Source organism: Primulina eburnea, chromosome 10 (genome assembly GCF_022965805.1).
Source record: "Primulina eburnea isolate SZY01 chromosome 10, ASM2296580v1, whole genome shotgun sequence".
Classification (NCBI taxonomy): Eukaryota; Viridiplantae; Streptophyta; class Magnoliopsida; order Lamiales; family Gesneriaceae; genus Primulina; species Primulina eburnea.
This window is the reverse complement of record NC_133110.1, coordinates 21,619,686-21,644,152: the sequence shown is the minus strand read 5'-3', so window position 1 is coordinate 21,644,152 and position 24,467 is coordinate 21,619,686. Positions and strand designations below refer to the sequence as shown.

Genomic DNA, 24,467 nt, shown 5'->3' with positions numbered 1-24,467 from the left:
ATCCTGCCGCCGCGCGCAAGTTAAGGGTAAGAGCTGCGCGCGCGATTCACAATCATAGATGGAGAGCTCTACAAACGAGGTTATAGTCAACCATTTCTTAAGTGCCTCACTCAGAGCAAGGCTGACTACGTTCTCCGAGAGATCCACGAAGGGATTTGTGGAAACCACTTATGAGGGAAAGCATTGGCCGGGAAAACCTTACGACAAGGTTACTTTTGGCCGACCATGAAGAAAGACGCATTGGAATTGGTGAAGCACTGTCGAGCTTGCCAAGAGCATGCCAATCTCTACCATCAACCCGCGACGTTGTTGCAACCACTGGAAAGTCCCCTGCCTTTTGCCCAGTGGGGAATGGACTTGGTGGGACCTTTTCTCCCAGCTACTGGACAGAGAAAATTTCTCATAGTTGCCGTAGATTACTTCACAAAGTGGGTTGAAGCAGAGGCGTTGGCAAAAATTTCGGAGAAAGAAGTGATAGGCTTCTTGTGGAAAAACATAGTGTGTAGATTCGGGATTCCCCGAGCGCTGATCTCGGACAATGGCGCCCAGTTTTCTGGAGGAAAATTAAAGGAGTGGTGTGAAGGTCTCTCTATCAGGCAGTTCTTTACATTGGTTGGAAATCCACAAGCCAATGGGAAAACAGAGGTAACTAACCGAACTATCTTGCAACATCTGAAGACACGTCTCGGCAGCGCTAAAGGAAACTGCGTGGAAGAATTGCCGAGCAGCATTGTGGGCTTACCGAACTACACCGCGCACATCGACAGGGGAATCACCTTTCAATCTAGCTTACGGTATTGAAGCTGTAGCCCCCGCTGAGATAGGAGAAACTTCATTAAGGGTGAAGCAGTACAAGCAGCTTGAGAATGATCAGGCCCTTCGAGCCTCCTTGGATTTAATCGACGAATTGAGAGAAGAAACATCCGTCCGGAAAGGTACAGGGCACGCATGGCTAAGGTTTACAATGACCGAGTAAATCCAAGATCTTTCCAAGTAGGAGACCTTGTGATGAGAAAAGCTGATGTCTTGCGTCCAGTCGAAAAACTTGACCCAAAGTGGGAGGGCCCCTACATGGTGGTAGAGATAATCAAGATGGGTACTTATCGCCTCCAACACCAAAATGGGAAAGTACTACCTCGGCCGTGGAATGTAGCAAATCTGAAGAAGTTTTATGTATAGAGGAACATAGTTGAAAAAGAAAATAATAGTTTATGTTTGGTTGTTTCATGTGTTATCATTTTGCCTATGTATCTCCATCATTACATTATTCAATAAGATTATCAGTTATTCTCCAATGTTAGCAAGATATTTGTTCAGGTGTAATACTCCGAATACGTATGCTTATATCGTCACCTTCCCATGTAGTCGTCAAGGGCTCCAAAAAAAAAAAAGAGGTTTGGCCAACCTCATGGGACTGCTGACATGACGACTCTAGAGGAGGACAACGATGAAACAAGTCCCGGGATACCTCACCACACTTATTGGGGGTTTAGGACTTCCCCTTGAGACAAAATCTTGGGAGATAGATCCCCTCCCAAGTACACGCAAAAATAAGCATTACGTCATCACAAACAAAAGCTACAACACTTCGCACTGTATGAAGCAATTTTATAAATGAAGTCATCAAATAAGGAAATCGAGCAACATTAATGCTCAAATGAAATGACTATCCAATCCATGGGAAAAGACCATAAACAGCATTGCGAAAAGTAACGAATGAAAATAAACAAATTTAAGGAGCAATAATAAATGCAACTTTAACGCTATGCTTCCCCCTCAGTAGGGAGGAGATCCAAAGCTTCAATCATCTCAGCATTGTCCGAAGGGACATCGACCATGGAGCCTCCACCCACCTCCGAGACACTGGGCTCAATCATCATCACTATATCTTCAGGCACAAGTTTCTTCCTCCTCCCCCATTCGCAGGCCTAATCTCCAAAGTTTTGTTTGATGGCGAATGGTTAGTTTTTTTTATGTGAGTTAGAACCCGACCCACGGCCATGCTCAGAACGTGCTGGTGGGATCCCCATACGGATAGGGTCACGAAAGTCATGAACAGCCCGATTCACATGCACTCTAGTGTCTCCAGCAAGCGGGGAACGCCTCTCCACAGTGGCCTTGCAAGCCCGGATGGTTGCCAAATCAAATCTATCACCTGCAAACATACAGTTGGCCGAAAAAGTTATATTAAAGAGAAAGAATCAACAAATTCTAGTGCGAGCTAACATGGAGAAGGAACGAATAACAAACACATAGTACAAAAAAATTAATACCAGCAGTCATTATGTTCTTAGGATTAAAAAGTTCTTCAAAAAGACCTGAGTCACGACATTGAAGTTGAAATGCGGGGTGAGTCACTCTCATCGCAATCACCCTAACTCCCGAACTCCAAACCACGGGTACACCCCACCCGCAATCCTTAACATAAAAAAATTGAGATTTCCAAAAACTTCTAGGAGACGGAATTCGGGACAGAAATTTACAGTTGGCTCGAGGTTGAAAGTAAACAGACGAGTCTGGTTTGCTCCTTCGCGCCGAGAAAAGTGAATGGAACAATTCTACAGATAAAGGCATGGTAATTTCCCTCATCTTATGACAAAAGGCCGAATAAACTATAACGGCATTTGGGGTCAATTGACTAAAGCTTATACCAAGACTTTCGACCAATTCCACTAAAATAGGTTGCGGAGGAAACATAAGTCCACCAGCAAAGTATTCGAGGAAAAGGGTGAAATAACTCGGCGGCGGTTTATGACAATCATCTCGAGGTCCTGGAACTTTAACGTCACACTCGGGTGGTATCCCAAGCACTTCGCGCAATCCCTCAACATCTTGGCCAGACAAAGCATCTTTATCGTTACCGTCTAAAGGGTCGTTCCATTCAGGATCATCACCCAATAAAGAATTCTCTAATGACGTAGAACTCATAGGGAATCCACGAAAGGCTACAGATCGAGTCTCGGAGTCACTAAAAAAACCCGAACCACCCGAGAAGTCGGCGTCGTCAGATTTTGATGAGTCGCTATCAGAATCACCACTCTCGCTAGAGCTACTTATTAAAGTTTGTCTACTCCGACGGTTGGCAATTAGCAAGGAATACTCCTTTCCTCGAGGAACACAACCTGCACATTTTTTTTTCATTTTTAATACCTAAATGCAATACTTAGTTGGGCAAATCCAAAAATATATCGAAAAATTTAAAGTTATCAAGAAGGCGTGTTCTTTGACGGTGGGGATGGTGAGGTCCCAATACAGTCATGACGCCACCAATAATTTCAAGACCAACGGAGAGAGGAGTGACATTATCCAGAAGAAAGAGACCATGCACTTTCTCGTTACTCTCCGTAAATTTTCTTAGCAAATCCATGCTGAGTTACGCGAATCAGTCACATGTAACGAGGGAGTATAAACCAATACCCTCATGGAGTGGGTCAATCTCAAGAGAAATTTGTTCACTGTATAGTTTTCTTCTTAGGGAAAACGGCGCCACCTTCAGCCCAACACGCTCCTATCTTTCGGCTCCGTCAAGAAAAACAATCGCATGACGACATCTGCCCAGCTTTGCTCTGCGTGGCTCCTGGCTTTATCAATGCCGATCTGTGCCAGCCCGACCAAGGAAGAGTTGGCGCGGGTCGCAGGTCGCAGGATCCAACTCGAATACATTGAGGCATAACTCTGGATCTGTAGCTTTATTGCATTCTGTTTCGAGAAGCGTGGCATGAGTTGAACAAGAAATGATGATTCCAGGATAAAGAACAGCTTGTCTGCCATTTTTGTTGCCAAAACCTTCACCTCCAAGGTCAGCATCACTAGCAACAGCGGCAGCTATAGGCCCCTTGACGATACAAAACTTTGCCATGGTTCACACCCATCCGCGCTTAAGCGCACAGAGGCCACCAGAATTTCCACCACCGTGGCCCAGAAAAGCCGCCTAAATGCTGTCCCGACGCTTGAAATCCTCCACCACCCCCCGCACGCTAGTAACGGTGAGTGCCCGGATTATTCTCCTTCGCTTTCGCCCTCGCCGATCTCTTCCTCGTAATTTTCCTCGGCGCTGCTTGTGCTTCTCACCATCAGCCACGCCCCGACCATCACTCCGGATGACAATATCACTCAAAGCTCAAGCAACAAAAAAAATATATATAGAAGCCTTCGAATTTTATTTCAACCACGAGCAAATGCAAATAACTATCAATACTACAACAAAACAAATACGAAAAGAAAAGAGAGAAGACACAATAATAAACAGACAGAAAATACAGTGCAAGCTTGAAAATAATGAAACGATACGAAAATAGTGGAAAGGGGAAGAAGACAAGCGTTGACTCGGTGGGTTTTTGTTTTGTCCTCTTGTGTTTTTATTTCATACCTACTCCTATTTATTAGTGCACGGTGAATTTTGTTTCCATCTCAGCTCCAAAGAAATGTAATCATTCTAAATATACACACACACACATATATATATATATATATATATATATATATATATATATATATATATATATATATATATATATATATATATATATATATATATATATATATATATATATAATTCCAAGGAAAGATAATCATCCTCAAATTCTATTTACATCTCAATTTTAAGGAAAGGTAATTATTCCAAAAATATATATTTATATATACGTCTATATATGTATAGTAATCATCCCAAAGATATATATACATATATTTATACACGTTTATATATACATATATATGTACCTCAATAAAATCTGTTAGATTGTTTACGTGTGTTATATTTTACTATGCAATGTTAATTTCAAAAGCAACAAAAAATAAAAAAAAAATAATAATAAAAATAATAATAAAAAAAATGAAAAAAAAATGAAAGCCCAGAAACGAAGAAATCAAGGGCCATTATCCTGCAGTATATTTCTCAAGATCTCCATATCAATGACATTTTTGCACCAAAGTCTGGATGTTTAAATTGCGGAATTTCCTTGTGAATATTCTACTCCCTATCACCTCCATTTACCTGCAGTTGCTAGAGAGTGAGGGGCTTATGATGGGTAGTAGACCAATTATTTGGTAGGTTAATAAAGTCAATTGGGTTTAGCACTATTGAAGCCCAAAAGAATTGATTATATTTACAGAAGCTCAAGCCCATTAAACGCTCTTAAAAATCTATAAATAGAGGAACTCTGAGACAATTCAAGGTGTGCTCTCATTTTCATAAAATTAGTTCTCTGAGTTTTCTTTAGACCGTTTACTGACTTGAGCGTCAGAGTGTCTACGTCGGGAACTCTCGCGACGCCCACTTGACGAGTGTTCGTGACGCAGGTGACGCCCAACAAATTAACGATATATTGCCTATGTGGATCCGTTTACCAGCCAGGTGAGCTCGTTTACGGGCCAAGTGGACCAGTTTACTACCCAGTTGGATTTTGCGTGCGCGGTTTACTCGACTCATTTATTTTAGCTGCATCAATACTATTTTAGAAATTGAAACTATTTTAGCCATGGGCCTTATAGCAATCTTTACTATCGGACACCAAACATAAATTATGATTTAGTTCACGTCTCAAAAAGACTAAATTGGAGTTGGCCCTATCACCACATGTTTTACATTTGAGTTCTCTAACTTGTTCACTTTTAGAAATTGCTCCACTAAATTTTCGAATTTCTTTTGTGGTACATTAACGTCTAATTTTTTACTGTTGATTTTTTTTCCGGACATGACATTACACAAATCAACAATTTTCGATGTCGCGTAACCATTTCCGGTGGTAAATTAGCACTCCGACGAAATAAGTCTAAAAGCCAAAAAAGTTCAAATTTGAAGTACTAAAACCAAAATTTTAAAATATATATAGTAGATCAAAACTCAAAATAGGTATTTTAGTTGTAACGTCCAAAAGTCAACCTACCTAAACTAAATACATATAAATGAATTAAATTGCATAATTATTTTAATTAATTGATTTTAAATGCTTGCATGATTCATATTACATGATTAAAGGTACGATTGCATGATTAGATGATTATATGGCGTGATTTCATGAAATTTAAGGATTTTACCCGAATATTCGATAATAGGTTGAGAAAAGGATACCAAGGACGACCAAGACAAAATAAATATTTGTCAATAAATATTTCCAAGGCTTATTAATATGATTAAAAATGATTATTTTGTTCTAAAAATGATAGAATTCAAATTGTTTTACGAGGCAAGCAAGATTTTATCCGGGAAGCCGGTTTTAGGCAAACGAAAGACTTTTAAAATATCAAATACATTATTTTGAAAAATAATTTTTATAAACTTTTATTTTTGAATTAAATAGGTGTTATTGAGCCTAATTTACCTAGGATAAGTAGGTTCAATTGCTCCTAAACTTGAAAGCTTAAAACACAAGCCCATTAACATGCAAATTAAAATCTATAAAATTAAAAACCTAAGGCCTTTGCACCCCACCAGCCGAAATCCTCACACACATCACACACTTATTTTCGAAAAATCGGAGAGAGTAAAACAAGGATTCTCCGTCGCCCGTTCGTTCTTCCTCGCACCCCACGCCGACAATCGTATATTCGAGCGTTCTAAAACGCAAAGGAACACTTTCAAACTCCCTTGACGCATAATCTAATCCATAATATGCATGTTTTGTTTATTTTGTATGATAAATATTGGTGTTTAAATTGTGTAATGTTTTGACGATTATTTTTAAAGTTTTGAAAGTTTTTGCGTATATATGGACGTGTTATGATTTCCAACGAGTATGCTGCCAATAGAAGGTGTTTTAGGGACGGGAAAAGAGCCTTCAGAGGATGGAATACATGCTGGAAATCGAGTTGGCAAAAGAATAGGAGCCTTAGGGATTTCGAAGGGCACCCACGTGAATAATACCTGCGGCTCAGTGCATGGCTCGGTTAGGATGGGCTAGGGACTGGGTTGGACGGGGTTAGATGTTAGGAAGAGTCATAGCATAGCTAGGACTCCCTGACAGCAGCCGAGGAGGAGCCCATTAGAGTAGGGACTTCTCTGCGCATGTGTGGCGTCCCGAAAATTTGAGGTCTACATGAACCACATGTGTGCAATTCATTAAATTCCTTATGTATTTTTATTAAATGGTCTTAATGCATGTTTATTTCATTAATTTGTGTTTTAATTCATTATTTATTTATTTGCATCATTTTAAATTAACTATGCTTATGCGATGCACGTTAAAATGTTTTCTTGAGTTTCATGATTCAGGCGAATATTCGATGCGGGATCGCGAGGAAAAGACCGGTGACGATTTTGACAATTTTAACGTGATATTTTATTTTTAAGTTGAGGTTGGGGTATTTTAACTAACTTATTAAGTTGTTAGTATTTTAAATCCAAATTTATCTATCTAGTGATTTGAAAGTTTGAACTTTTAAAGTTAGCATTTTGTGTGTGTTATTTTAATTAAGGGATTTAATTAAGGGTGTGTAGTGAATTACTATTTTATTGACTTGTTAAGGGAGTTAGCATTTTAAATAGCTTGATTAATTATTTAATTAAGCAAATTGTTCCCCTAATTACTCACTCACACACGTTACACACACACACACACACACACTTACACGTTTTTACACACACCAAAACACACACATTCAGATTTTATATTTTTAAAAGAGAAAATCCTAGGGTTCTAAGAACCAAGACCAGCCGCCCCACTCTCTGAAAAGTTCCAGCAACTTTCATGAATTTTATTACAAGATTTTAGCGCCACGTTCGTCCCGGATCGACCCTCACGCCATCTCCGCTTCGGTATCGTCGTTACGGTATTTTAAATATCAAAAGGCACGTATATTCTGTTCTTTCTGCATCGATCTTGTCATATTATGCGTTGGGTTATTTTTATGCGTGAAAACTTATGTGTGACGTTCGTCGTTTGAGCGGAAAATGGTTTGAATGCGGTTGAAATATTTTTAGATCTGAAATCTCGTAACTTACTGTTCTGTTGAAAACTGCGATTTTTCTGTCGGGATTTTGTGAAAACTTTTAACTAGAAAATTGTAGAAATTTTCTATGTCTTCGATTTGATATAAAATTCGAGATTTTTGAATGAAAATTGAGTGAGTTATGACGTTTTTCGTGGGACTGCTCAAGCTGCGACTTTTATGTAAAATGTGTTCTTGAAGTTATTTGTTGCAGGCTTCGTTGGGAATCGACGGGCGATTGTTGCTGCATATTGGTACATTGTTTATGACGTTGAGATAATTTATGGGTGTCTCTGTTGTGTCGTTAGGCACCGAGTTAAATTAAGCGTCGTAGGAAGGAAATTGGTACCCACATCCGATTTGTGTTGTTGTTTGTGGATCGTGACTTTTGGGGGTTAACTTTAACGCTCACTTGGGTTTGATATAATACCTTAGTGTTCTAAGAAGTGTCTCGTGGTGACGTTCAATATCCGAGGAATCGAGTCTAGAAGATTAAGCAAAAACATGTTCAGAATTTCGTAAGTTTCGACCGACAGTAGCCACACGGACCATGGCACGGGGTCCGTGCCTTTGTTCCCTCAGCAGTGTCTAGGACCCGAGAGTACACGGACCTTCCCACGGACCCATGCACGGGGTCTGCCCTTCCTCCTCTGCGATGTCTTTTCTTTCCCTAGTCTACACGGACCCTCCTCCGGACCCTGGCACGGGGTCCGTGTCTACCCTTCATTCCGAATCCTTTTACCCGAGTCTACACGGACCCCTACACGGATGTAGGCACGGGGTCCGTGTCATTCATAAATTGGGGGAAAACATTATAGCATATTTGAGGTTTGATGTCAGAGTTTAGTGCAAGGTTATCAAGGTCGTGTCACGGGAAATTTTAGAATGTTCTAAGAAATGATTGAGCTTGAAAGTAAGTTTGATAAATACGTCTAAGTTATGCAAGTTAAGTATGTGAATTCATGTTAGTATGTGCAGCAACGGCCCCGATCAAAGTCCAACGAATCCCTCAACTTCAAGTAAGTATGTAGACGTGCAAGAAAGAAAATATTTTAAGTTTTTGAGGTATGCTACATGTCTTGTGACCAAATTATGAATGGGTTTGGAAGTCGGTTAACGTGGCCGAGGACCTCTCCACCCCGTTAAATTATGAACGGGTTAGATCATGGTTGAGAAGCGTTAAATTATGAATGGGGACCAACCAGCCCGTTAAATTATGAACGGGGATCTCATGTATGTGGCAGTTGATACGTCCATGTCAGCCCAGTACTGTGGTTTGTCTGATCAGGCGGTTTATTATGTATGGGTCACTTGCTTTGAAACATCCTCTACGCAAAATGATGAAGTTATGTATGTTCAAGTATGTTCAAGCATGCAGCATGTTTATGAAAAGTTTAAGTAATGGCACGTCGAAGTATGTATGTACGTATGTTCAAGTTTTAATACGCAAGTTCAAGTTTCAAGCTATGTATGTCCTATTTTAAAGTTGTATGTGTAGTGACCCGTTCCAGAATCACCTACTAGTCAAGAACTAAGCATGCAACTAACTTAATTAATTATAATCAGAGATAACAGCGGAAATATGGCCAACAACAATAGTTATACAACCCAAACGAAATCGAAGTCTAGACTAACTCAAAATGAAATATCCAGTACAACCATATCGAATCAAATGGAAAACACTGAAAACTAAACCAACCAGCTACTCAACGTCCTCCTCCTGCTCCTCCTGATCCATCCAACCTGAGGCCTGCCCCGTGGGAATGGGGTGTCCAAGAATAAATAAAACCGAGGACGTGAGCGATAAGAACGCCCAGTACAAAAATATGAGTATACAAACCTATATGAAATGCACATGCTATGATATGATACCAGGGTAGTCAAGAAACAGGAATCACAAAGGATCTCAAAATGCTCAGTCTAGAGGCGCCAAGTGGATAGTGCCGCGCGGTCCAACCTCTGGGTCACTGCATCCACTACAAGACAGACGTGGACCTAAAATGTCCCGGACCACCGAAGCCCTCCCGACCCGTCGGCCACTGTGTACTCTCGGTGTCCATGCGTCCACAAGACAGGGCTGAGCGGCCCCAAGATATAGCTTATCTCGAAAGAGATACAGCTCAACAGTAAAGGCTATCTCGAAGGAGATACGGCTCAACATGATATGCAATATGCATCATAACTCGTGACATAATAGCATGCATCATATGACATATAACAATGCAGCAAATACTCATGCAACACATATATGAATGTATACTCAACCAGGATATCTCGGATAGTACTTTCGTACCTCTATCACAGCAAGCCTAGCCTTACGCAACACCGCTAATCAGGTTTAGCACAAGCCTACGCATCAAAAGCATACTCAATCAATACTACCATGCTCGACTAGCAAAACCAGTACTCCCTAGTACTACCAAAGGTTTAGTGTTTACCTTCGTCCGTCGACAGCCCTTTGATGTCGATTGCCTTGAAACTCAGGCGCCGCTACGCTACTACTCCTGGCAGCTCTTGGCTATCGCTCGACCAACAACTAACCCTAGAAACCTTCCAAACTCTCCAAAATGAGAGAAAACTCAAGAAATTGGCAAGTCAAAATGAGGAAATCCGAGCACTATTTATAGGCCATGTTCGGATCCTCCGAACAACACTTCGGAACGTCCGAACGCTACGTGTCCATTGGCTCTTGACAGCTCATGATCGGATCCTCCGATCATACACTTCGGACCGTCCGAACATGCATGGAAAATGACGTGTCGATCAACACTTGACACCTATGATCGGATTCACCGAACTACACTTCGGATCGTCCGAACTCTTCGGTGCTTCCGAACCCTCTTCGGTCCGTCCGATCATGACCATAGCCAAAATTACACCTTAAACCTTCTTAATCACCATTACTCCGTTAATTACCCAATTTGGAATTCGGGCTACTACATTCTCCCCCCCTTAAAAGATTTCGTCCTCGAAATCAGGCATAGAGAATGAACAAAACGAAATAACAACATCATTAATACATCTCAATTGTTGTTGAATACAACTGATACTATGATTACAACTGAAAACACAAACTTATACAAAGCACAACTCAAAAGAGCTCTGGATGCTCCGAACGCATACGACTCTCTAACTCCCAAGTGGCTTCTTCAGTGCCTCGACGCTGCCACTGCACTAAGACAAGAGGAATGATCTTATTCCGCAACACCTTATCTTTGCGATCTAGAATCTGAACTGGTCGCTCCACGTAAGACAAATCCGTATCAAGTTGAACTTCAGATGGATGTAAGATGTGCAACTCATCTGCTACATAACGTCTCAACAAGGATACGTGGAACACATCATGAATACTTGATAGGTACGGCGGCAACGCAAGTCTGTAAGCTAAATCTCCCACACATTCCAGTATCTCGAATGGACCAATAAATCTCGGAGACAGCTTACCCTTGAGACCAAATCTCAAAATCCTGCGAAAAGGCGAAACTCGGAGAAACACCTTCTCACCTGGTTGAAAATGAAGAGGTCGACGCTTTGTGTTCGCATAACTAGCCTGTCGATCCTGAGCAGTCTTAATCCGCTTCTTGATTACTGCAACCTTATCTATAGCCTGCTGGACTAACTCCGGTCCCTCTACCTGTCGTTCCCCGACTTCATCCCAGAATAATGGAGTACGACAACGTCGCCCGTACAACGCCTCAAATGGTGCCATACCAATACTACGATGATAGCTGTTGTTGTACGCGAACTCAATCAAAGGCAAATGATCCTGCCAAGCGGGTCCGAAATCCATAACACAGGCTCGCAACATATCCTCAAGCGTACGGATAGTCCTCTCTGATTGACCGTCAGTCTCCGGATGATAAGCAGTACTCAGACTCAGTGTAGTACCCAAAGCTGACTGGAAACTACCCCAAAACCGTGAGGTAAAACGAGGATCTCTGTCACTAACAATACTGACAGGCACTCCATGCAAACGTACAATCTCCTGAATGTACAATCGAGCCATACGATCGAAAGTGAAATCACGATTATACGGCAGAAAATGAGCAGACTTGGTGAGTCGATCCACCACTACCCAGATAGCATCGCTGTTCCTCGAAGATAATGGCAAGTGAGTAATGAAATCCATCGTAATATGCTCCCACTTCCATTCTGGAATAGGTAAGTTCAACAACAATCCTCCCGTTCGACGGTGCTCTGCCTTAACCTGCTGGCAAACTAGACACTTGGAGACAAACTGATACACGCTGCGCTTCATCCCTTTCCACCAAAACCGCAGCCTCAAGTCTCTATACATCTTGTTGCTTCCTGGATGAACACTTAACTTGCTTCGATGCGCCTGAGACAATATCTCGTCCCTCAAAGTGTCATCCTCTGGTACTACAACCCGATTAGATAAGCACAGAAGACCATTGGACTGATAATGGAAATTACTATCACCACCAACTAACCGAGCTAATCTCTGAGTCTTGAGATCAGACATCTGAGCTTCTCGAATCCGAGTGAACAAATTGGGCTCAGATAAAATGGTAGCAACACGAATGCTCTCCATACCTTTCCGATGCTTGAAGTTAAACCCCAACGAGCAACTATCCTGGATGGCACTAGTCATAGCACAAGTCTGAAGTGCAGAGGCTCTCACCTTGCGACTAAGCGCATCAGCTGTGAGATTCGCAGAACCTGGATGGTACTTGATCTCGCAATCATAATCCTTCAGCAAATCCATCCAACGACGTTGCCTCATGTTCAACTCAGCCTGAGTGAACAGATATTTCAGACTCTTATGATCAGTAAAGATTTCAAACTGAACACCGTACAAATAATGACGCCAAATCTTCAGCGCAAACACAATAGCTGCCAATTCCAGATCATGAGTGGGATACTTCTCCTCGTGAGATTTCAGCTGTCTGGAAGCATAAGCAATCACATGACCGTTTTGCGTCAACACACACCCTAAGCCTTGAGTGGAGGCATCGGTGTAAACACTGAAACCATCAGATCCTGACGGTAACGCCAAAACAGGTGCGGAAGTCAGAAGTCGACGAAGCTCTCTGAAACTATCTTCGCACTCGGATGACCACTCAAATGGAACATCCTTCCGAGTAAGTTGCGTCAATGGTCTGGCTATCTGAGAGAAATTCACGATGAAGCGACGATAATACCCTGCCAGACCTAGAAAACTACGGATCTCAGCCACCGTCGTCGGACGTGACCAATTCAGCACTGCTTCAATCTTGCTGGGATCCACAGAAACTCCTTCCTTGGAAATCACGTGACCAAGGAATACCACACGATCAATCCAGAACTCGCACTTACTCAGCTTAGCATACAATTGCTTCTCGCGAAGAATCTTCAACACAATCCTCAAGTGTTGGGCATGCTCTTCCACACTGTGGGAATAGATCAAGATATCGTCAATGAAAACCACCACAAACTGATCCAGAAAATCTCGGAAGACTCGGTTCATCAGATCCATGAACACCGCTGGCGCATTCGTCAATCCGAATGGCATAACTAGAAACTCGTAATGCCCATAACGAGTACGAAATGCAGTCTTGGAAATATCATCATCTCTGACTCTCATCTGATGATAACCCGATCGCAAGTCGATCTTGGAGTAAACAGAAGTACCCTGAAGCTGATCGAACAAGTCATCAATACGGGGTAAAGGGTACTTGTTTTTGATCGTCACCCGATTCAGCTGGCGATAATCAATGCACAACCGCATCGATCCATCCTTCTTCTTGACAAACAAGACTGGAGCTCCCCAAGGCGAAACACTCGGGCGAATATAACCCTTATCAAGAAGATCCTGCAATTGCTGCTTCAGCTCTCTCATCTCTGACGGAGCAAGACGATAGGGGGCACGAGAAATCGGTGCAGTCCCTGGCATTAAATCTATGCTAAATTCCACCTCTCTAACCGGAGGAAAACCAGGAATCTCATCTGGGAAAACATCAGGAAATTCACAAACCACTGGAATATCCTCTAGACCAACACTACCTGTGGATGAATCAATCGCATAGATGAGGTAGCCTTCCCCGCCCGACTCTAAAGCACGACAGGCTTTCAGAGCAGATACCACTGGCATCGGAGGTCGCGCTCCCTCACCATAGAAAAACCAACTAGAGCTTTCAGTCGTACGAAACTGAACAAGCTTCTGGTAACAATCCACAGTAGCTCGGTAGGTAGTCAATAAGTCTATACCCAAGATACAATCAAAATCTTCCATCTCTAGGATCATAAGATTCGCAGTCAACTCGTTACCCTCAAAATCTAAGGGACAACCCATCACTAGACGCTTCGCTAACACCGAATGACCCATCGGAGTAGAAACAGAAAGAATGACGTCTAGAGAAACATAGGGTAACCTATGACGCTTAACAAATCGTGCAGAAATGAAGGAATGAGAGGCTCCTGTATCAATAAGAACAAAAGCAGGAATACCGCATAAATGAAAAGTACCTGCTATGACTCTCTCCGTCTCATCTGCAGCCTGATCCTGGTTCAGCGCAAAAACCTGACCTTGGGCACGAGGTAGAAGATTCGAACTACCCACTGCCTGACCCTGCCTCCTCTGCTGAACAGTCGTCTGAGATCCAGAACCGGATCCTGCTCCACCTCGCAACTGAGGACAATTCTTCTTAATATGCCCCATCTCTCCGCACTGATAACAAGCTCCTGCGGCTACTCGGCATTGCTCCGATGGATGGTTCTTCCCACAATGCGCACAAGATTCCTTCTTCTTACCAAAGCGGAAAACACCACTAGATCGAGATCCAGATCCAGAAGAAGATGAACCAGATTTCTTGAATGACTGAGATCGAGGCCTCAAAGTACTCGGAGGTCTAGAAGAAGAAAGAATAGCCCTACCACGCTGGAGACTGATCTCTGCCTGGCGACACCGGTTCACTAACCCATCATAAGAAGTAGGATTATCACAGACAGTGACTCGATCAAAGATCTCCTAATTAAGGCCCTGGAGGAAATGATCATACTTGGCCTCAGAACTGCCACTGATATGAGGAGCGAAGGGTAACAACTCAAAGAATTTCTGCTGATACTCATCAACAGACATACTCCCCTGCTTAAGGTTCAGGAGCTCAATCGTCTTGGCCTGACGAAGGGCTGGAGGAAAGTACAGCTGCATGAAAGCTGCACGGAAATCGACCCAAGTCACCCTACCTTGGGACTGGACTATCGGCGCAGAAGTTGATCGCCACCACTTGCGCGCACGGCCCTCGAGAAGAAAACTAAGGGTCTCCATCTTCTGCTCCTCGGTGCACTGAAATGCGCGGAAACAACTCTCCATGCGCTCTAACCAATCCTCAGCATCATCGGGAGTCTCACCACCAACTAAAGGCTTAGGCCCCATCTGAATAAAACGATGCAAATCGAAACGCCTAGGACCATCCCGACGATGACGATGCTCACGATGACGTCTATGATCGTCCTGGTCACCCCATCGACCTACACTCCCCTGACTACTCCCGTCATCAAAATGGTCAGCCATCGCTACAAGATAGAATAGGGAAAATGGTAAAATGGTCAACGGAAATCCCAAAACAGAATCTATATCCCAAAATCATACGCATGCTCTGATACCATAAATGTAGTGACCCGTTCCAGAATCACCTACTAGTCAAGAACTAAGCATGCAACTAACTTAATTAATTATAATCAGAGATAACAGCGGAAATATGGCCAACAACAATAGTTATACAACCCAAACGAAATCGAAGTCTAGACTAACTCAAAATGAAATATCCAGTACAACCATATCGAATCAAATGGAAAACACTGAAAACTAAACCAACCAGCTACTCAACGTCCTCCTCCTGCTCCTCCTGATCCATCCAACCTGAGGCCTGCCCCGTGGGAATGGGGTGTCCAAGAATAAATAAAACCGAGGACGTGAGCGATAAGAACGCCCAGTACAAAAATATGAGTATACAAACCTATATGAAATGCACATGCTATGATATGATACCAGGGTAGTCAAGAAACAGGAATCACAAAGGATCTCAAAATGCTCAGTCTAGAGGCGCCAAGTGGATAGTGCCGCGCGGTCCAACCTCTGGGTCACTGCATCCACTACAAGACAGACGTGGACCTAAAATGTCCCGGACCACCGAAGCCCTCCCGACCCATCGGCCACTGTGTACTCTCGGTGTCCATGCGTCCACAAGACAGGGCTGAGCGGCCCCAAGATATAGCTTATCTCGAAAGAGATACAGCTCAACAGTAAAGGCTATCTCGAAGGAGATACGGCTCAACATGATATGCAATATGCATCATAACTCGTGACATAATAGCATGCATCATATGACATATAACAATGCAGCAAATACTCATGCAACACATATATGAATGTATACTCAACCAGGATATCTCGGATAGTACTTTCGTACCTCTATCACAGCAAGCCTAGCCTTACGCAACACCGCTAATCAGGTTTAGCACAAGCCTACGCATCAAAAGCATACTCAATCAATACTACCATGCTCGACTAGCAAAACCAGTACTCCCTAGTACTACCAAAGGTTTAGGGTTTACCTTCGTCCGTCGACAGCCCTTTGATGTCGATTGCCTTGAAACTCAGGCGCCGCTACGCTACTACTCCTGGCAGCTCTTGGCTATCGCTCGACCAACAACTAACCCTAGAAACCTTCCAAACTCTCCAAAATGAGAGAAAACTCAAGAAATTGGCAAGTCAAAATGAGGAAATCCGAGCACTATTTATAGGCCATGTTCGGATCCTCCGAACAACACTTCGGAACGTCCGAACGCTACGTGTCCATTGGCTCTTGACAGCTCATGATCGGATCCTCCGATCATACACTTCGGACCGTCCGAACATGCATGGAAAATGACGTGTCGATCAACACTTGACACCTATGATCGGATTCACCGAACTACACTTCGGATCGTCCGAACTCTTCGGTGCTTCCGAACCCTCTTCGGTCCGTCCGATCATGACCATAGCCAAAATTACACCTTAAACCTTCTTAATCACCATTACTCCGTTAATTACCCAATTTGGAATTCGGGCTACTACAGTATGCGATTTTATTATTTAATACTCGTTATCCCAGTTTATACGTGTTGAGTCTTTAGACTCACTAGACTTGATCGATGCAGGTGAGTATGTTGATGAGGAGATTGGAGGTGGTGACCAAGGGGCAGGCTTGGACTGAGTGGGAGGCTAGACCCGAGGACCGCTTACGTTATTTTAAGATTTTAAGCATGAAAACATCTATACTCTGATTTTATGAGTGGATTGTGATACAATTTGAGACAGCTTTTTCCTTTAGCAAATTTTAATTGTGATGGTTGATTTCAAAGATACTTTATGAATGATGAGTGACGACCGTATGGATGTTTCTATTAAAGAAAATTTTTAATTTTTCCGCAAATTTTAAGTATGAAAATACGGTTCGTTACAGCATGCGTGCAGGTGCACGAAGTGATTGGCGCTGGCTTAGGCTGGCGATCAGGGGCTAGGACATGGTCCAGTATATTCTATGAAGGATGATCAAGGGTCGGGACATAGGCTGGGGCCACTGGGTCCATGGTGGCTCAAAGAAATTGGAAGAGAGGGATGCGGCTGTGAGGGGCTGTGCGCATGGAATCCTCGCGTGGGCTGGGGGGCTCATGCGTGGTCCAAGGGGGTTCGGTGGGGTCCCTAAGAGGTCTGATCAAGGGATGGCTTAAGGTGGCTCGGCCATGGTTCAAGAAAAATGAAAGAGGGCTCGAAGGATTTAGCTTAGGGTTCGAACTAGGGCTAGGGAAATAAAAGGATCGAATTATGTTCACGGGAGTCGATTCATGGTTCACGAGGGTAATTTAGGTATAAAAAATCTATGTTTAAAAGTTGAGAAGAAAATATTAAAAATTTTGAATTAATTCGAAAATTAAACGCTATTCGAATTAGTAAATAAAGAATTAAAACGAAAGCCTCTAATTTAAGCCAAATAAAAATACAAAAAATTTAATTTAAGCTTAAATTATTATTTGGGATGGTCTAGAGTCAACGAAAGTAAGAAAAAGTCAAAAACGAGAAATTTTACGTCTAGGGGCAAAACAGTCATTTTAAACCTGAGTAGTACGAAAAGGCTTGGCAGCGTTTCAAAGGGTCATAACATTGCTAAATGATATACTAGGATGATTTTGGTGAAAATATAATATTTTATGATTTATGGTAAAGCTGTGGAATTTTTACTGTAAAATGCTATTTTTAGAAAGTCATTATATTTTATGAAATAAAAAGGAAAGGAAAAATGTTTTGAAAGATGTGAATTGACTGTGACAAAAAGGATATATGATTTTTGTAAATATCGTGAGGGAAAAGGCCCAGAGGGAGTCTGTTTACGGGACAAGGCCTAGAAGGAGCCCTACGATCGTATTTCCATTATTTTTACGTTGGTGCCTAGTGCCCATCACCATGCACAATGATGAGCTAAGACTGATCAGTCGACCAGAGGATAAAAGACTAGTTACTTTCAAGGATCAAACTTCACCCAAAATGATAAACGATTAATAGCTTTATGATTCAATGGTTTTACAATTTATGATATTTATTATTACAAGCTTATTTTAAATAAAAGTATGGTTTTAATGCATGTGCTTGTATATGTATTATTTGCTACTCATGTTTAGAACGTTATGAGTCATTAGACTCATTAGGGTTGAATGCTACAGGTGATGATAGTGAGGGAGGCACTGACGCTTGAGTGGATCGAGGCAGACAGTACACTCCCGATGGACATTTATTTCTACATTAGCTTGATAGTTAAAAGATTTTAAAAAAAAATTGCTTATGATTTATTTGAAACATTTTTTTTTTCTTTATTACGATGTTAGTTGATCTTGTTAAAGGTCGACGTAGGTTTTTTGGTTAATTGAAGATTTATAGATTGTCATGTATTTGAGATTTTTAAATGTTAAATTATTTTGATTTATGGAAATTTTAAATTATTTAAATATGGATTTTCGAAATCAAGCTTATTAAAAAATTATTAGAATTTTAAAGTTAAAAAACGAGGGTCGTTACAGTTTATGTATTAATTATGTGGTTTATTTTTACTTTTTATTAGTTGGTTAAAAATATTTTAAAAGTGATTATTAGAAATATCGTTTTAGATTTTGTAAAGCTTGTGGTATTTAGATTATTCATTATCTTTACACGAGAGTTAATATAATTTCATCCAATCGGTTCTCATAATCTATTAGAATCACACTATGTCTCTACATTAATTAATAAAAATGTGACATTTACCAATAGGTCTGTTTCTTGTGTCGTATAAGTAGTATATTATATTTCACGTAAATCTCTCATTCAAACATTCTCAATTTCTTCCATCACATTCTGCTTCATATTCTTTGAGTAACTGGTACAAATGGCGTTGATTCTCTTGAAGCTTGCTTGTGAATTCCGTTCCGCGACCTGCTTAGGATTGCTCCTGTGGGGACTCGGACGTTAATCATGTTTTAAATCATAATTATGACTAATTAATCAATTAGTATAAACAGGGTCTACATTTTTTTTTTTTTTAAAATGCTAAGCGGAAACGTAATGTAATTAAATTCAAATTATATATTAAACATATCATACAATTATTGTATGCTCTACAATTATCCGACTAGATTCAACTACAAGTCAGTACTGAATCCTAAGTTGCTTCAAAGCCCGGATCTCCACGCTATCTAGTCCAGCCTTGTTCTCTTCTTGACCCTGATCCTAGCCCACCTGTTGCCATGCACACATACAAACAAGACAACAGCCGGATAACTCCGGTGAGATATAAATATCCCAGTATAAATCATGTATACATGCAATCATATAAACAATATAAGAGCATATAACAGAAAATCATATCATATATCAAAATCATGATATGAATCAATAACAAGAATAAATAATATTCTAAACATGTACCCTAATCAGGAACATAAATCAATATCAAGAATAAATTCTATTCTAAGCATGTACCAATATCAGGAACATAACTTAACATTCATCAATACAAATCAATATAACTGTCACTCAACCTCGTGACTCTACGTTTTAGACTAGACTCAATCCTAGCCTAGAAATCCCGATTTCCAGATGTGGTGATCCTATACCGAATTCCGTAATAGAAGAAACTCTGACCCTATTACTCGATATAACCACATATGGTGTTCCTATATCGATTTACGATATAACCACTTATGGTGTTCCTATATCGAATTACGATATAACCAAATATGGTGTTGCTATATCGAATTACGATATAACCAAATATGGTGTTCCTACATCGAATTCCGTAATAGAAGAAATTCCCATTCTATTTACTCGATATAACCAAACATCCGGTGTCCTGATATAACCGTCATGGATTGTAGCTCCATTGCTAACATCCTATCTTGAGACATCGTGCAATGTGCCCGTGGCGATACCACCACTATCAGGCACTTCTGTCACAAGATTACTCGTCTAACACCTGTCATCTATAATTCAAGAGAACAAGTATATCAATCAACTCAATGCAAATATGAATGCAATAAGGTAAAGTATGTGATTTAGGGAAACTCGAGTCAAACCTCCCTCGAGTTGTGCAATCCCAACTCAACATTAATTTATACCTTTATCTTCTCGCTCAGAAGAAAAAGAAGAAGAAGTCCCGACTCTATCTCGGTCCATTCTCAATCTGATAATGACAATTGAATAGGTATAATATCAATACACAACTCAATTCAATACTTGTTCTGATTAATATTCAAATCGAAATATACTCTGATCAATATCGAATCAACTGATGTTTCGACGGCACAACAATACAATCTTGATATCCCATCAATCTCAACATCACAGATATAATACCAGAACCCATAATCTCAATATCGGTATATTAAAAATCAGTGATACACAATTCTGATATCAAAATCGTAGTCAATATCTTTCGAAAATCATAATAATTGCATAAACAGTCTATTCTGAAATCTGACTTCAATTATACAATATCTACGGTAGTAGAATCATCATATCTGCTTCATATTCGATTCTAGCAACATAATATTTTCAAAACATCTCAAAACGTAACAAAACTTACGTCCTTGTGTAGCTCAAGTCAAGAGGGACTCAAAACTGAAGTCAGATTTGAATTCTGATGGACGGATCTTTCACAATCGCAAGTCTAAAAGGCGTAAGGATTTTTCTCTCAAAAGTTTCGACCCTTTTCATAATTTTCTGAGGGAATTACGTGTAATTCTTATATATATATTGCATGCACATCAGAAAACGTGTCTTATTTTTCAAGCTACACGCATGACCGCGGGTGCAGTGTGTTCAGCAGCGCGTGTGCGCTCAAGCTTCGGCAGCTTTATCATTTTCCAGAAATTAACGACCGCGGGTGCGGCCCTGTTCTTACCGCGGGTGCGGTTACCCCACTGTAGCTGCACCGCGGGTGCGGTCTTAGTTGCACCGCGGGTGTGGTCTTGCAACTGTAAAAATGTCCAACTTTCTGTCCATCAACCGCGGGTGCGGTCTTAGTTGCACCGCGGGTGTGGTGTGGCTTCGGCCTTTCTTGCAAAAATCCACAATTGCATGACCGCGGGTGCACTCCTGTTCTGGGCGCGGGTGCGGTCTTGCAAAACCCAAATTTCTCATGTCTTTTCTTCCTTCATTGCATTTCATGCATTCTCATATCTTCCGAGTCTCACGTTAATGAAGATTGATAATCTTGATTTATCAATTCTATAATTCTTGGGCATTACATTTCTTCCCCTCTTAGATCTGAGTTCGTCCTCGAACTCACAAACAATCAATTTAGATATATCAGAAGATATGTATAACAGAGTTTAAATCAAACTCTCATCTCAATGAATTCATTCTGAAATCTCTTTCTTGTATCAACCTCTGATTTCAAATCTGGAATAAGACTTCATGAAGTATACTATCATAATACTTCTTAAACTAACTCTGACAGAATTAATCTTGCCATGTTGGTTATACAACCTCCGTATAAACCAATCACCGTTCATAACAAAACAATACCAGTAGTTGTTATGCAGTCTGTTTATCCCAATCAAGGACTTATACAGTCTTCAGTTTCAAATACCAAGCGTCATCATCCGATGTTGGTTTCTTAAATTTGTTCATTCTGAACCATCTTTATCTTCCTTCGAATTTTCTTCAAAAGAAATCTGTAGTATTCACTGTATATTGTCTTATCTATAACCATCTCATTACCCATCTGATAAGCTGATAGCTATGGTCACGCAGTGATAATAAGTCATATCAATTAATGCTAACATCCAGCACTCTATAACTCTACCAAAATCTTCTAGTATCTGGATAAAATATACCCTGACTGTCTGTCAATTTGTGACAATCTGAGAGAAAGCTCGTGGTATACTATGTCATAAGTACAAAATCAACTGGAAATCATAATCTGATATACTCTATTTCTGTATTCTAATTATTCTGACCATTTTTCCTGACATCGATCTGTGTCATTTGGTTATGTTTGTACGTCATCTTGTACAAACTAATAGATATAGATTGAACAATCTGTCAATCACAATCATATCATATCATAATCTAGAAAAATGGCGGTAATTTAAAAAAAAAAAGCCATAGAAATGTACTCCCATTTCTATTTAGAACTATACAATTCTGTAATAAATCTTCTGATTTCTATCTTTCTGTCTTTTCTGTTAGCGATTCAGACATATCAGTACAATTTCTGCAAACATTTCAATACAATTTCTATCATAACTGATCTCATCTGTCTATATCATAACTATCTGTTCGAATATCATACATTTTCAATCATCAAACTGAAAACTGAATCCACTACGGTGCATTTCTGACCCTATCTGTGATTTCAGATCCGAACTACTGATATAAACGAATTAGTTAATAACATAAATTAAAGAAGAAATACCTACCTGGTATTCGGTTCTGACTATCAAAATCAAGTTTTGAACAGTCTGATCAAACTTCTGAACTGCTTTAATCTTCAAAATCACTTCTGACTCGACTGAACTGTATATAAGCTCAACGGTTCATAACAATCGGTATCAAAAACGAACTCAGAATGATAATAATATCGGATCAGATTCAGAATATCAATACGCAATACTGATCTAATAACTGCATAGAACGCAATTTCTGACATTTCGAAAATTCTGCCATATTCAATGTCGTTCTCAGCCACTGATCACGGTCTCACAGTGCTACAATCAATCAGTATACTATTTTCAGATATCACAGACTCTGAATACAATCTTTTACAATCCCGATACATATCCGAACACAGACTTTATCAATTCATACACAGAACTGAAGTCTTTTACAAAGAAACACATAATCAGGTGTAACTCTAATTCTCCGGCAGTAAATCTTTCAACTGACATTCCAATTCTTTCAGTTCAATCGGTATCATTTTATAAGAAATTCTAAAATGAAACCCATACCTGGTATCAAATCAAGGCTAAAATCATTCTTCCAGATACAGAACAAACCTGAAATCTCATCTGAAAGACTATAGCAAACTTCCTGCTACTAGTAAATCTATTCATGATAGGCTCAACTTCAGTCATCAACTGAATACATAAGGAATTACTCCATTCCTTTCGATAATCATCGAATCAGACCTAATACGGTTATCAAGGAATTTAAAATCTAACTCCCTTATCGTATAACATTCATTCCTTGGCCATTTCAGGTTCGAATCTTACCATCTCCTAGCAAGAATCTAAAATAGCTCTGTACTTGTTCGATATATCAATATCAATAACGTAATCCGAATCAGGCAACACAAGTACAACACAATTTAACTCGTTTTCATTCTCAGCTTACTGTAGTATATAATATGTCACAGAATTTACTGATATCAATTCTTTTCCCCAAAAAGTATAAAGGTCAGTACTACAGTAACACAGACCCAACAGGTACAACATATATCAACGCAACTCAGTCAAAGATAAACATCAAGAATGCATTCGTATATCAATACATATGCAATACAATCATAAAAGATCAGTACCTCACTGTATCATCAAGGGTGTCCTGGTTCTGTTCCTCGATCCTTTCCACCAGATGATCCTGCTCCCTGAAATCTTTGGGGACCTCTCTGTGGACAAGCTTTATCGAAATGTCCTTGTTGTTTACAGATATTGCACCTACCACTTACTCCCCGGCATTGCTCCGTGAGATGTCTCCCGCCACAAACTCTACAATAGGTTCCAGTATAACTCAGGCTGGAACTACTAGAGCTAGAGGAACCACTCCCTAACTTCTTGAATGGCTTTTTCGAGCTTTCAGCAAATCCTGCTTTCCACTCGTGCTACCGCGATCAAATCGGAGAGGGGGTTGCTGTGTCTGGGGTTGTATCGCACACAACCTTCCTAGCTGTCTAATCAGACTCGTCTCAGCTCTCTTCGCTCTACTCAAGGCATCAGCAAAATGGTACGGCCGCTGCATATTCATCAATGCAACTATCTCCGAGTTCAATCCTCTAATGAACTGAGCCATTACAGCTTCATCATTC

At 40.6% G+C, this 24,467-nt stretch overlaps 2 protein-coding genes across 2 annotated transcripts; one reads left to right on the top strand and one right to left on the bottom strand.

The window, feature by feature from the left end:
* The first annotated feature begins 225 nt into the window (after positions 1-225).
* Positions 226-801, top strand: LOC140842975 (uncharacterized). The gene has a single exon (XM_073211189.1). It carries the CDS (start codon positions 226-228, stop codon positions 799-801), a length of 576 nt encoding a protein of 191 aa, XP_073067290.1.
* A 793-nt stretch (positions 802-1,594) lies between these two features.
* LOC140842974 (uncharacterized) lies at positions 1,595-3,859 on the bottom strand. The gene is made up of 4 exons (XM_073211187.1): positions 3,654-3,859; positions 3,229-3,368; positions 2,274-3,122; positions 1,595-2,155 (listed from the first exon to the last, which is right to left on the bottom strand). The coding sequence occupies exons 1-4, from the start codon at positions 3,857-3,859 to the stop codon at positions 1,962-1,964; spliced, it is 1,389 nt and encodes a 462-aa protein (XP_073067288.1). The 3' UTR covers positions 1,595-1,961.
* Between the last annotated feature and the right edge of the window lie 20,608 nt (positions 3,860-24,467).